The following is a 13546-nucleotide window of genomic DNA, read 5'->3' as shown; positions in this document are numbered from 1 at the left end:
GCTCTTTGGCTCCTAGGAGGTGCATTCAGCTGAGGATATACTTATTCTGGCGAGAAGCTGCAGAGTAGCGGCACCCAATCCTGTCTTTGGAGTGTCCCTTTAATGACTTCTGTAGAAGCTCTAATCTCTCGCTGAGGTATTTGCATTAAATCAAACTTTAAAATGTCCCACGCTGGCACGATCAAGCACGTGTGATGCCATGCTACGCCTCGCAGGCTCCTGGCAGTGTTTTGGTATCACATGTGACTTCACTCGTGTGGGAAGAGTCGTGTCGTAGGAATGCCTCATCCCTTCCCTTTGTCCTGCCCTATAGAGGAGGCTGCCGGTAGTTCAATAAACAAGATGAGTCTGCCAGTTTGCATTCATACATTTGTTGAATACACTAGCATAGTGTGCGTTACTTGTAGCAAAGCTTTTTAATCACAAGTTTACGTTCCTTGACATAGTTCTCTGGTGCCCCCTGGTGAGATTTTTATGGACCGGGCATGGGCAGAAAGACTTAAAGGGACATCAAATAATTCCAAGCAGGTGGACGGTCATGTAGTCACTTTTAATTTTCTTCCCCCTGCATCCTAAAATGAAAAGGCCGTTGTAGCCTGATCTGATCTGACAGATTGTGACGCAGCTTGATGCGCAGGAGTTAAGCGGGTGCCGGCTCCTAAATAGCATAGTAATGGTGGGCATGTTTTAATAATGCATGTGAATTTATACGTTCATTTGAAGTGTTAAACTACAATCCAAAGAACACTATAATCTGAGCAAGAGGCCATCATTCGCATGTCACCTATAAAAGGGGCAGTTATCTATAAATGAGCCGTTGCCCAGATGCAAACGTTTACATTCAATGGAGTTTGCCAAGGGATGGTTTGGAAAGAATTGGTGCTCCGAAGGTACGTATGACGAGTAGGAACTATACAATAAACTGAGAAATACACAAATGCAAGTAAGGTAGCTACGGCTCATTATTTATGTAGAGCTCTATGGACATAGCCATCCCTGACTTTGTAAATGTGCACACCACCATGGAGTTATGGAGCAGTTTGATATGATGAAGACCTCCATATGGTTAACGATTCATAATGGTTTCATTGGAGTTTGAATTGTAAACAAATATTCTAGCGTACTTCTCTGTGCTAATAGGTAGTCATAAAGTGAACATGATAAACTGTCCGTCTTGTAGCGGAAGTTTTGAGATATAGATATGTATACTGTCCCTTTTAAAAGTGGTTTTAAAACCATTCTCTACTCTATTAGTCTTTTATTTCTTTTAGCATTGTTTCCTTCTCACAATTTATTTTTCTCTGATTAAAAACAGGGAAAGTACGGCAAGCATAAATGGTAGTGATGGCAAGACAAATGTGTGGCTTGTGATAATAAAAAAAGCAATTTTGCAAGGAAATATATGATGCATTTATCTTTCGCCTCCTGTACCAAGGTACTCCTGTCTCAGTTTGCCCACAACTTGATAAGTGTAGGTTAAAACAAGGTCTATCCCCAGTGAATTTTCTAGCAGTGAGATAGCTACTCTCCTCATTAGCAATGTTTAATCTTATTCTGGAAACTGATGTCGGCTGACGTTCTTAGTAAATTTTGTAAATATAGACATATTTTATCTCTTGACATTGCTGATGGTGCAGCTGCAACCCATTAGGTTCTTAAGTGTGGCATCCACCTACCTAAATCAGTGCCGCCGTATTGTGCTAGAACATGGACTAGACTGTGTAGTTGCTGTTGAGTTACCTGTTGGCCACTGTTGATCAGAATTGTTGCATCTCCAGCCAGAGCAGGATGTGATGGGACAGCGGTTCTAGTGTTTATGTGAATGGTTTGATTTGAAAATCGTGACCATAACTTGACCATGTGGACTATCGGTAATTTCAGTGGGGGTAGTTTAATCCCTTCTGTTAAGGCTTTACCTGCGTAATTCATGGCCTTTTGAAAAGCGATTTGTAATCCTGACTTTGTTTTATGGCTGTTTTTGATCACCGTTAAACAAGATCCAATGTCCTTCTTTGTGTTTCCAGTTTGGCTTGAACTTTGCTCCAGTTTACATAGTAGCCACCTGTTTTTGTTTGAAAGTCTGCCATTGCTCAACTCTGAAAGTGCAGCTTCAACATAGAGGATGAGGTGGGAAGTTTATCACGGCCAACTAGTCAAAAGGGCAGACAGGGCAAAGTCCTACGGAAGAGGGCCCGACTGCTTACGCACACATTACCTATTTGACTGGAGATGTAGGAATGTGTTCTGTCATTTTTCCAAGTAGGCCAATACCCTCTGCAAGTAAACATTCAAATAATTTCATTGGACTTTTTCATCTGCACAACAACCCTTCCCCACAGATACCGCTGAGAGTCTTAACTTATGAATGAGCCAAAAATCTTATTTAAAAAGATTATTCTTGGGGAAACCTTTTGGGCATTTAATGATTTCTGCACTTCATCGCTATACTGTCCCCTTAAAATTCTCTGGTGTCCCTTTTGCCACTATATGGCTATCTTATACGCACTAAAGCGCATCTGATGGCCGGAGTGTCCCTTTAAGTAGACTTCTTGCCTGAACATCCTGCTTTCAGTGAAGACAGCCGGAGGAGGAGGAAAATGAGTGAGAAGTTGCATACCCAGACGCTAGTTTGCATGAAGTGGAATGCATTGGACTCAATATAACAAATGTAAGCGTATACCCTTCACATGTTGCTTAATTATTTTGCACCTGAATTCCTAGTGTTCCAGGAAAGATGTATTCAAAGGCTTATCTGTCGTTTGCAGATCTTAGTTGTGCAACCTGAACTTTGAGCGGATTTATTGTGAGGTGTTTCTTGAAATTTAAAAAGAATTTACCAATTCTTGATCTGTATCTTAGGGCTGAAAAAAACAATCTGCTGTAGATGTTTATGCACGTAGCTCATTGCATTGTGTATCTCAAGGATCACGTGGGAAACTGGCATGTATCAGTTATGGGGGTAAGAGCTTGGTAAGTTTGCTCGTAGATTAGGCACGTTCTGTCAATGAAGAGCAGGAAAGCGCTGATTGTGTCCCACTCCTGTCTTTCATATTTTTTGTGTTTCTGGTTGAATCTGTAGATGGTTTGGATTTGTAGCTGCCTACCTCCTAAAAAGTCATGCTACCTATTCGTTAAACACATTAAAACCATTATGAAGTTCTGTTTTTATATATAGGAAAACTACATTAAATATTAGAATAAATAGTATATGTGACATCATCAAGAAGGTGTAAATGGATTAAATCCTTGTGTCTATTAAATTTAGTATGCTTATAATAGCTCACAAACGGGAAGAATCACGGTCACTATGCAAGTATAATCCAGCCATACATTGAAGTAGAATGTATTTTTGGATGGACTCAAATCAGTTTTACGGTTTATAATTTGGCGCATGCACTTTTTTAAAACTTTTATTTCTCATTCTCCACCATCCAGCAAAATCAAGAGGAGTAGCGGAAACCGGATATTGACCTCCCCTGTAGTAGTGCTACAGGGTATGTGATCGGGTATAGGTGATTACTGGGTCCATATTTTAACAGGCCGCATATCCTTTCTGAAACCAGCCCCTTAAACCAACCAAAGATCTCCATACATTTCTAAAATGAAGCAATGGTATGTTGATGCTAATCCTCGCGGTCGCTCTTGTACTACCTCATGAGATTCAGAATATTTGATCGGCGTCGTGGGCAGCGTTATGGTAGTGGATGTAAGAACTTCGAATTTGTAAAGGCAGGGATGCATGAGTATAAATGTTTTTCAGGCTAGCATTGGTTAAAACCTATAAAGGTTATTGATCCTGAGATACGGGATTGCCCACCTTCAGCAGGATTTCTCCTCGGCAAAATCGACATCGTGCTCTGTCAAATCTGCTCCTAATCAGTACTTGGCATGTCTTATCCTAATCGGCATTATTAAGATAACGCACAAGCTGAATAATTACCTGGGGGATAACCGATTGATTTTTGTAACACTGGCAGGGTTTAAATGAACTTTAGCTAGTCGTGTTTGTTAGATCTGCAGTATGGAACTACAATTATCAAGCAAATTCCTCATTAGGGCATTTAGTGCACAAGTCTGTTCCACAATGGCATTCGTAATGACTTTATTAATTTCCTCCGTAACTATGGGCTAGTGACACGCAAGGGGACTCGAACCCTGTAGAATCATTTGAGGTTAGTTTCCTTTGCAAAATGTCTATTGCTTGTAAACTAATCATAACACCGTCATTAGAGAATTTATTGATCTAATCTAGGGCTCTTTTTATATCACCTAGTGGAAACTTATTATATTTTTTTTTTTTCTGCAAAGAAATAAAACCTGTTTATTTCCAATTAGGCAGTGGTATCCCTTCTGTCAATGGCCTATGGGCATACCTGGGAACCCTCAGGGTTTGACCTTGTTTCAGGATTTTTGCCTTAATTTCAGGGTGAACGGGAAGATTCTCAGGGTCACCTAGTCTGGAATTGATTTTTCTCCTATTCTGTACTGCTGTGATGTATAAGACTGCCAACCAGCACGTTATGGTTGATGCACTTTATGGAGTCACTTCAATTCAAGCATATCTTCAACTACAAATCATCGTACAGTCATGGAGAACAGTAATAGTCACTTGGTTAACACATTTGGCAAGTCGCTGGCGTCCATCTTCACTTTGCCATATAGAGGACCAGCACCAGTGAGCTTTTTTCCATTAAAAATGTGTGAGCAATGTAACCCTCTCAAATGTCCCAGCTTCTGCTGTCCCACTCTACTTCTCTTATGTATTATTCTAGGAGCTCACAATGTTTGAGTTTTCATGTGTATTTTCTGTAGGTTAGCAATGTGTTAGACATGTGGCTTTACCAAAAAGTCCATACCCTTTAAACCAAACGTGTCCTCCTTTGGGTATTTGTATCCTAATGTCTGAATTGGTTGTGGTTTAATGGAAAGTCTAGCTTCAATATTTTTGCACTTGTTTTGCACTAAAAGTAATGTTACTATTGATTTTATATACAGTCGTATTCCACAGTGCTGTGAAATCTAAACACCTAGCTCTTGTATTGGTAGATAAACCTTAGAAAGTCCCTACGTCACATTGCCACGTGGAACGTAAGAGTGTGTCTATGACCTTCATACCACAACCATCTGACTTTGTGAAAGCATGTGAAGTTTGGCAAGGGGGCATCTTGGCTAAATATCACATATTGACTTAGTGGTGGAAGTTTAATGTAAAACTAATAAAGTAGGAGTGAACTGACCCAGCAATATGTCTTCCTATATATTTAATGGCCAAAGGTAAGCCATCCCTTATCATGAATTGCATGTCTCATGTTAATGTCCTGTGCTGATTTATGGTGGTGCTGTCCTGTTGCCTTTGCAAAGGAACCATTCTCATGTCGGTTTGCTTTGATGCACACTTGTTTACTCTATCTCTTATGCCACTTGTCGCTCACTTATGTTTTTGTTTCATGCGCAGATGTTGCAACTTCGCTTTGTGAAAGGAGGCTTGACCTTCCTAGGTGTAAAGCGTGTCTCTGTACTGAATGCAGCCTTCCAGAGCACCCAGCGTGTAGAATACAAGCCCATCAAGAAGGTTCTGGTGGCCAATAGAGGTAAGGCCTTCGCAAGGTTAGCTAATTGGCTCAATAAATCATTGTAGAGGTAATTGACTTTCTAACCTACATGAAGTGTTGACATATTTCTCCATTGTGAACGTTTAATTCCTACATATAGATTTGTTACATGGATCCTTCCTCAAAGTAATTTCCTTCGTTTAACACTCTGCTCTCATATAATTTGGTTTAAGTGTGTTACTACTTGATGACTTGGTAAATAACATATCTCTTTACTGAATTACGCAGGTGAAATTGCCACCAGAGTGTTTAGAGCATGCACAGAACTGGGAATAAGGACGGTGGCTGTCTATTCCGAGCAAGACACTGGTCAGATACATAGACAGAAGGCAGATGAAGCCTACATTATTGGGAAGGGACTGCCGCCGGTCCAGGCTTACCTTCATATTCCAGACATCATCAAGGTTGCGAAGGTAAGACGTGTTCTAGAAGAAATCTTGGCTCAGATCATTTTCTTGTCTGTAGGTTTAACGCTGTTGGAAAATAACAGTAGTTTTCTGACCTTGTAATGCAGTTAGGAGGTAAATTTAATATGCTGTTCTAGGAAAGATTACCAGCTGATTCCATCTCCTTTTTTATTAGCTTCATTTATTTTCCTGCGCTTGCCATTATTCTTCCCAATGCCATTTACTTTCCTATATTACCTGCCAATTCTCAATAATACATATTTGTTTCTGGGGAGGGCTGGCACCTCTCAGCCGGGGGGAGGAAATACAGCCAAATACCCCCCCCAGTACAGACCAGATTACCTCTTATGGTAATTTGTATATATTTAGATACTGCACTGCATTTATACAGACTTAATGAGTTGTAAAGTCCTAAGCATACCGATAGAGAGATGCTAGTAATGGTCCCCTTGGTCCTACAGACCTGTCTTCCTTGGACCCTCCAAATCTTTCCTCGTTCCCTCAAGATAGAGATGCAAACACAATGTGAATCTATAACGCTAATAAAAAGGAAGCAATATATGTATAAATGTTAAGTGAGGTGTTAATCAGGGCACGGATCTTTAATAAACCGTATTTAGTTAGCGCTAACGGGAACTATAACTCCAAGCACTGCTTCTCGTTGGGTACTGGTGTATGCTTCGCATTATTTCTTCACACTAAAACAAAAATGTGTTAATTTAGTCTCGCAGATGGTAAATACACGTTTTCTAATGCTAATTTATGAGTAATTTAATATTTCTACCTGACATTCCAGGCTTTGCGCTGAATTTTTAGTGTATATTCAGTGGGAATAGTTCATCCACTTGTTGCTGGAAATGCATAAACAGTATGCGTGATTATCCAGATATACTGTATCTAACGATCTGATTCTCGGGTGGGTGTACACTGAATAAGAAACAACGCCACATTAGAACGTAGACGTGTCCCAAACAAGTTCTGCGCATAATCAGGAGCACACTGTGATCGCGCGGCAACTGATCGACAATGAGTAGTGACGACGAGCAGTCAATGTGTCACCTCTTTGCCGTTACCCACTTATTATGCATCCTTTAGAATATACACTTTTGTAAAATGGCTTTTGAAGCATTGCTTGGGTGTCAGTGCAGGGCTTGAAAACCTACTCACAAACAGCTGTTTTATCCTGCTGGGACTCATCATTATGAATTGGGTTTCTGCCGCCGTTTGAAGCTGGAATGACTCCTTATAGCATATAGTGCCGCTCATTTACATGTCAAAACGTGGCGTCCCCAGGGGCAATAAATATATTGTATCTGGCATGATTATGTGGGAAAACTAGTTTTGAACTAGCTCTCGGAACACACAGTTTGAATTCATAAGCATCTTATTTTTTGATATACATTTTCAGCGTTTTCTCTTAACTGCGCATTGTGTTGAGTACAGGAGCTAGAAACTATTCTCCCACTGAGACCCAGTAAGGTCAAAATGTCCCAGTAGAAATGTACGGTATTAAAACCCAGCCCAATGCCTCCTATAAATATATTTAATATGGAAGTTTCTTCAAAACATTAGTGATTGTAAATTCTGTTAATGAGCTTAAATCAAAACAATAAGCGTTGTACCGGAGTCAGTTTCTTAATGCAGTATGGCAGAATAGAGGGGGGGCGCGAGGCTGCATATAACCGTTAAAATAATAATCCCCCCCCCCGAAACTTTCTGAGGACTTCTGGACCGTATTCAGCATACTCGTTTGTGTGTTTGGATTCAGACTGGATCCATAAGGGAATATCGATATCTAGTTCTATGGTCCTTCTGCAAAAGTTGTATGTAGTGGGGCAGCGGATGATTGGCATCTCCTTGAAAGTATTGGAGTAATGGCAAGGCTTGTGCACACCCTGAGGGTATACCTATGCATGTTTCTATTCCTAATCTATTGTAAGCATTAACATAAAGGAGTGAGCATTGTGTTTTTTGGCACACTGGGTGAACACAGGTTACTTGCATCCGGTGGATCTAAACATGTGAGATGCCCCTCCTGCGTTAATTGGAAACTAACTGCATTTTGCACCCTGAGTGCCAGGCCCCTCGCCATTCCGTTATGGATTTCATTCAGGGAGAGTGGCAATAGTAAAACCCGAAGCATGTCCCGGCCATTAATTCCCTTTCCCATCTTTTAATTAGAGTTATGGCTGCAGCTCTTTGTGCAGCACAGAGTAATTACGCTGCCGCTCTCTTTCACCTCACATTTATCAATGGCCAGCCCTGCGAGCGCGGCTCGGGACTCCATTTAATTAAACAAGGTGTTTTTTATTAACAGGGCGCAGCACTACTCTTGCCTTTATTTTTATTTATTTTATTTAAGCACTGCTAAAATATGCGATATCCAAGCAGAATGGCACTTTTTCCCGCCTTAATCCTTCTCACTAGTGCTGTCTTGTGCTCCCAACTTTTTCAAGGCCAAATAGCCAGTTGTTGCAACAGTTTTGAGATCGCAAATGTGTACACTGTCCTAATCTATATATATATTGCACCCTGTTTATTATGTATGGCTACTGTACTTATTGCATCCCCTCTTTATTATATGGTCCACCCCGAGGTGCATCTGTTGGCAGTAAATAGATAAAAATACCTGAGTGAACATAATGTCTACTGATTTTGGTTTCCCACAGCAGTAGCAGGCCTTCGGGGTACATTCTCAGGATCATTGTCTGGAGCTGACTTCATATTGTATATTACTATAATCCCTGCTTGCAAAACTTGAGTTAGTACAGCATAATACTTTTGTGAGGGAAAACGTGCTTCATTAACAACTTTTTGTGCATGTTTTATGTGCCACGAAAGTGTGTGTGTGTGTGTGTGTATTTTGTCCCCCCTAGTCTTCTCAAACCTATAGGGGTAAACAGAAAGCGGTTTAATTTTCCATGGTATCCTATTTTGTCTCGTGTACCCCTCAGGAGAATGAAGTTGATGCTGTTCACCCCGGTTATGGCTTCCTGTCTGAACGTTCCGACTTTGCCCAGGCGTGCATCGATGCAGATGTTCGTTTCATTGGACCCAGTCCTGAGGTCGTACGCAAAATGGGGGATAAAGTGGAGGCTCGAACCATAGCAATCAGAGCAGGTAAGGACTGACATTAGATGTGGCAAACTGCAAGTGCTTCAGGTAAAATGTCCCATCCAGCCCTTGTTCCTGTCTGTCTTCTTTGTGTGCTTATAGTGCATTCATGCTCCTTGCTACTGTGCTTTGGCTGGATGTTCTAAAAAAGCTCCAAATTTTGGGATCTTTTTGGATCTTCATCTTGCTCCTCGTTTTCTTTGTACTCTAACACTAACACAAGGTGGATCTAAAACTTGCGAAGGTGCCTCTGGCCCCCTGCCGCCTTAGGGATTGGCGTATTCACCCTTGACCTCCATGCATTAACCTGGAGTTGTCTGATCAACAAAGCACTGTCAATAAAGAAAAGTGTGAGTTACATCGGATTACATACAATATCAAGCTTCTGTAATGGTTCTGTATAGCTGCTACTCGCAGGCAGATTAGAAAAAGCAGATGCCCTGGGCAACAATCAAGATGGTCTTCCTACATTGTAACACTGTCTCAACATGTCTAACAGGCACTATTTTATTTTCTTATTTATTGTGCTTACAAGCACAAAGATCTCATTTTTGCTTTCTTGGTACCACAGCCCCTGAGATAACTGTCCCTTTTGCACAATCCTTAATCTGCCACTTCAATCAAGGAAAGGTGACTTTTACTGACTGCAAACTTGTTTTTAGTCCATGAAGGGGAAAAGTAAAGTAAATTTGGAATAAATATATTTAACCCCTAGTCAGCTTTGTAGGAGACAAAGTAGTGCCAGCCAGCCACGTATCTCCTATGTAGGGCCACGCTGAATCCTGTACTAAGCGATTGTTCACATCGTTATTGTGTAGTGTAGAGGGCTTAGCAGCTGACAGCCTTCTGCTACGTCCTTTGGCAGAAGTCTTGCGCTTTTGAGAGTACACACATGACCTCTGTTAAATGCGATTGCCCAGCGTTTACAGAAGGCTCTATCTAGGGAGAAGAGAAGCTGCCAGTCTGACTCATTTCCTAGCTTCTGGAATACTAAATTAAAGCTGTAATTATAAGGGCTTTCCTAGTTGAAGCGTAAGCAGTTTCTTTGGATGGCACCTAGATGTAACTATATAAAAAAAAAAAAAGAGAAAATGGCCCAGTCTTCCACAGGGAAAATTTTCAGACCCCAACACTAAAGGGGTTAAAATTGGAGTTCTCAAATCTCATACTCAAGTACAACTTGAAAAGAAATCGGGTACTGCTGGGGACAATCGGAGTTGAGAAATTGGTGTCCCATGAAATTAATGGGAAAGAAAACTGTGGGGGGCGGCAGAGGTTTGGTTATAAGGTAGTAAGAGTAAAGGTTTAAGACGGATTATACACAAAGATTAACCCACAAAGGTATTTGAATGCTTTACAAGCAATCAATGAATGCACGTTAAAGCGAGCTACAAATTGAGTAAAATGGTAAACCTTGTTAGATTGAGATACAAAGAGGTCTATTTACTAAAGATATAGCTGTAGTTTCCATTTTTTTTTTATTATAAAGGACCGACCTACCTCATTTATCCAGTCTCATTACATGCACATTCCTTTTCTCCTACCCAGGGGTGCCAGTTGTTCCCGGTACTGACTCTCCTATATCCTGCCTTACGGAAGCTAAGGAGTTCTCCAACACATATGGCTTCCCTATCATATTCAAAGCAGCGTATGGAGGTGGCGGCCGTGGCATGAGAGTGGTACGGAGCTATGAGGTATGCTCAGAGATACAGATGTGCCCTGCCTTTTGGTGTATTGGGGCAACACAATAATTTTTATAAAGAGATATTTTGCAAATTTTTTGAAAGCATCTAGAATATTGATACTCTAAAATGTAATGCTTGATCTGAAACTACATGCGTGGGCTATTGTCTGACCTCAGCTACAGGCTGTCCTGCCACAGGCAGCTATATATAAAAAAAATTAAAAAAATTGGATGCTTTTGGGGAAATGTGGACCCTGGAGGTAGATACTTGTGGACTTTCACTCTTGTGAAAGAGGTGTAATATTCTATAATGATCTGAGCTAGAGGTTGGATTATTTATTTATATATATATTATTATATATTGGGGCATTTCGGAAGGTCAGCCAAACAAAGTCTTTGTTACTGGCTTCCGATAGTCCAGAGGCAGAGTGTTTGGCCCGCGTTTAAACTTGAAAATGCTTTGTTGCCTATTTCTACAGCGGTTATACTCTAATCAGGATATTTGCCACTAATTTATGAGCACCTCCACGGTTGACACTTTAAATACAGTCCTTGCTTTTAACAGCCTCTGAGAAACCCCTGGCGCTAGGTTGGTAAAGCTCCTAACATTTTACGGTAGACATTCAAGTTTTTCCAATTTTGTACTGATTTCAACCAGTAAATCCCCTTTTGAGCCCTTAAAAATTAAGCTGGATAATAGAATTTTGTGTCTAGCTTTTAAAATGCAAATGAGTTTGCCCAGCCCCAGTTGATTAGTTATATTTTGATGTGTTGAAATGACTGCAATAATCTCATACGTACGTGGAGATTTGAGTGTACCATTATAGTGGGTTCCTATTGTGTGCTTGAGAACAGGTGGTGCATTCAGTCAGTGGGTTTGAGGTTTTTTTTTTTTTTCTTCAAAGGTTGATAACTAAAGTCAATTGGAAGTTTAAGGACCTATAATTGATGGCATAATGCTGTGAGATCTGGAGCACAGCATTACACTTTCAGTAACAATTATAGCAGACGCAAGCGAACTCTGCTTAAGACAATGTTTCAAAGTAATTGCCTCTCATTCAGAGAGAAGCGATTGGTCAAGGCCAGAAGAGAAACCCATTGAAATGGACGACAAATTAATTTCCACAAAACAATAACCGCTAGAAGAGAATAAGATTTCCTTTGTAGCGGATCTGTCTCTTTTTTTTTTTTTTTTTTTCAATAGACCCCTATTGGAAACGCCTTACCGTGCGGGATACAAAAATGTATCTTAATTTGTTCTCAATATCTGAGAATTATCCTCCAAGCCATCTTCTCTGTGCTGCCAAGTTGCTTGTTGTGAGTTGATCCGGGCAACCGTTCTAAGTGTGAATGAGCGGAAGGGGGACCCCTCCAAGACGGGATATTCAGTAGATAACGCTGATCCCAGCTTCCACGAATTAAGCTTTTTAAATTAAATATCACAAAAACTATTGCAGAGGTAACAAAACCAAAATCAATGCAAATGCGTTTTTCTTTTCTTTAATTATGTTTTGTTGTGACAGTTTCTCCTTATAAGGTGGGGAAACATATAATGAACCAATTTCTGGTCCCAAGTTTCAACATAAATGAACCGCTTCATAAAAGGGGTGGAATTAGCATGTAGCTCCCCAGAGCAATGAGTTACGATTGCTATTTCTGTGCTGTACACATTAAATCGCTTTCTAATCTGGTATCTTAATTGGTACAAACCATTGCATAGGTGCCGTGTATAGAACGAAGAAAAAAGGCGGAAAGTGGCAGGTCTAGAGGCATAGTTTCTATGATTACTGGGCGTAAAATCTTGGGTGTAAATAGAATTTGCAAATAATTCTGGGCGCTTCTGTTTGGTCTATACCAAGAGAACACAAATGATATAATTTCTAGAAGGCTACCGTTCTTCCTGAAAACGGGTAAAAGTTTGACCTGATGCCTTTTTGTGTTATAAATCTATTGATATTATAACCTACTGGCCACTTTCTAGTTTTAGTAAGTCAGACTTGGAACAACGTTTTTTTTTTTTTTTTTCTGCTGCTTGTTATGATTTTTCATCATTAGACATTCATACATCAGACTTTATTGTTAACAATACCCTGCAGGCTCCTTCCAGCTGATTAGGATAAATACTCATTGCTTTTCCCAAGCCATAAATATTTCTAGCTTTCGTATCTCCCCTCAGTATAATGTCCCCCCACCTTTTTAGCTTCCGGGCTGAGCACTGCATCCCGAATGGTTTAATTTCCATGTATCCCATTGTAACAGATGGTGTTCTGCTCCTACTGAAGAAATATTAATAAGAGCGGCTGTGAGCAGCTGAGACCCACAGGTCCTAAATGAGTATCTCCTTCTACATGTTTATATTGTTTGTAACTTTTTAACTGTAGTATGGTGAATGGCCTACGTATGCACCATCAAACCCTTAGATATTTTCCCTACTTCTTGACCAAAGCTATCGGTGTGATCTTCAGGAGTTTTATAAATTTTGAGAGGGACCAAATGCTGTTGGGTAACAAAAAAAAAAAAAACTGGGGGAAAAAAAAAACTTGATATACAATTTATGCATATTGCAATATACTATGTTTCTAAAATATAAAGGTGTTTGTGGAAAGCTTTATAAGAGCCTATAGGGTTTGCACATGGTTCTAACATATTCTAGTTGGGGCAATGATTTACTCCAAGGTTGGAATGGATTGGAACTTGGTGAGCTGCAATAACTATGAATAATAAGTATG

At 40.3% G+C, this 13546-nt stretch overlaps 1 protein-coding gene across 2 annotated transcripts in view; it reads left to right on the top strand.

Annotated features, from left to right (window-relative positions):
• Nucleotides 1-13546, top strand: part of PC (pyruvate carboxylase) — a 223672-nt gene that overhangs the window by 44858 nt on the left and 165268 nt on the right. For both annotated transcript variants that reach the window (XM_053449541.1, XM_053449542.1), the window contains 4 exons: nt 5456-5591; nt 5841-6025; nt 8974-9139; nt 10682-10827. In XM_053449541.1, the coding sequence (XP_053305516.1) occupies nt 5456-5591; nt 5841-6025; nt 8974-9139; nt 10682-10827 (633 nt within the window). The remainder of the gene's footprint in view (nt 1-5455; nt 5592-5840; nt 6026-8973; nt 9140-10681; nt 10828-13546) is intronic.

Source organism: Spea bombifrons, chromosome 10 (assembly GCF_027358695.1).
Source record: "Spea bombifrons isolate aSpeBom1 chromosome 10, aSpeBom1.2.pri, whole genome shotgun sequence".
In the NCBI taxonomy this organism is placed as follows: Eukaryota; Metazoa; Chordata; class Amphibia; order Anura; family Pelobatidae; genus Spea; species Spea bombifrons.
Note: the sequence above shows the minus strand (reverse complement) of the source record. Positions and strands in the feature narration are given on the sequence as shown.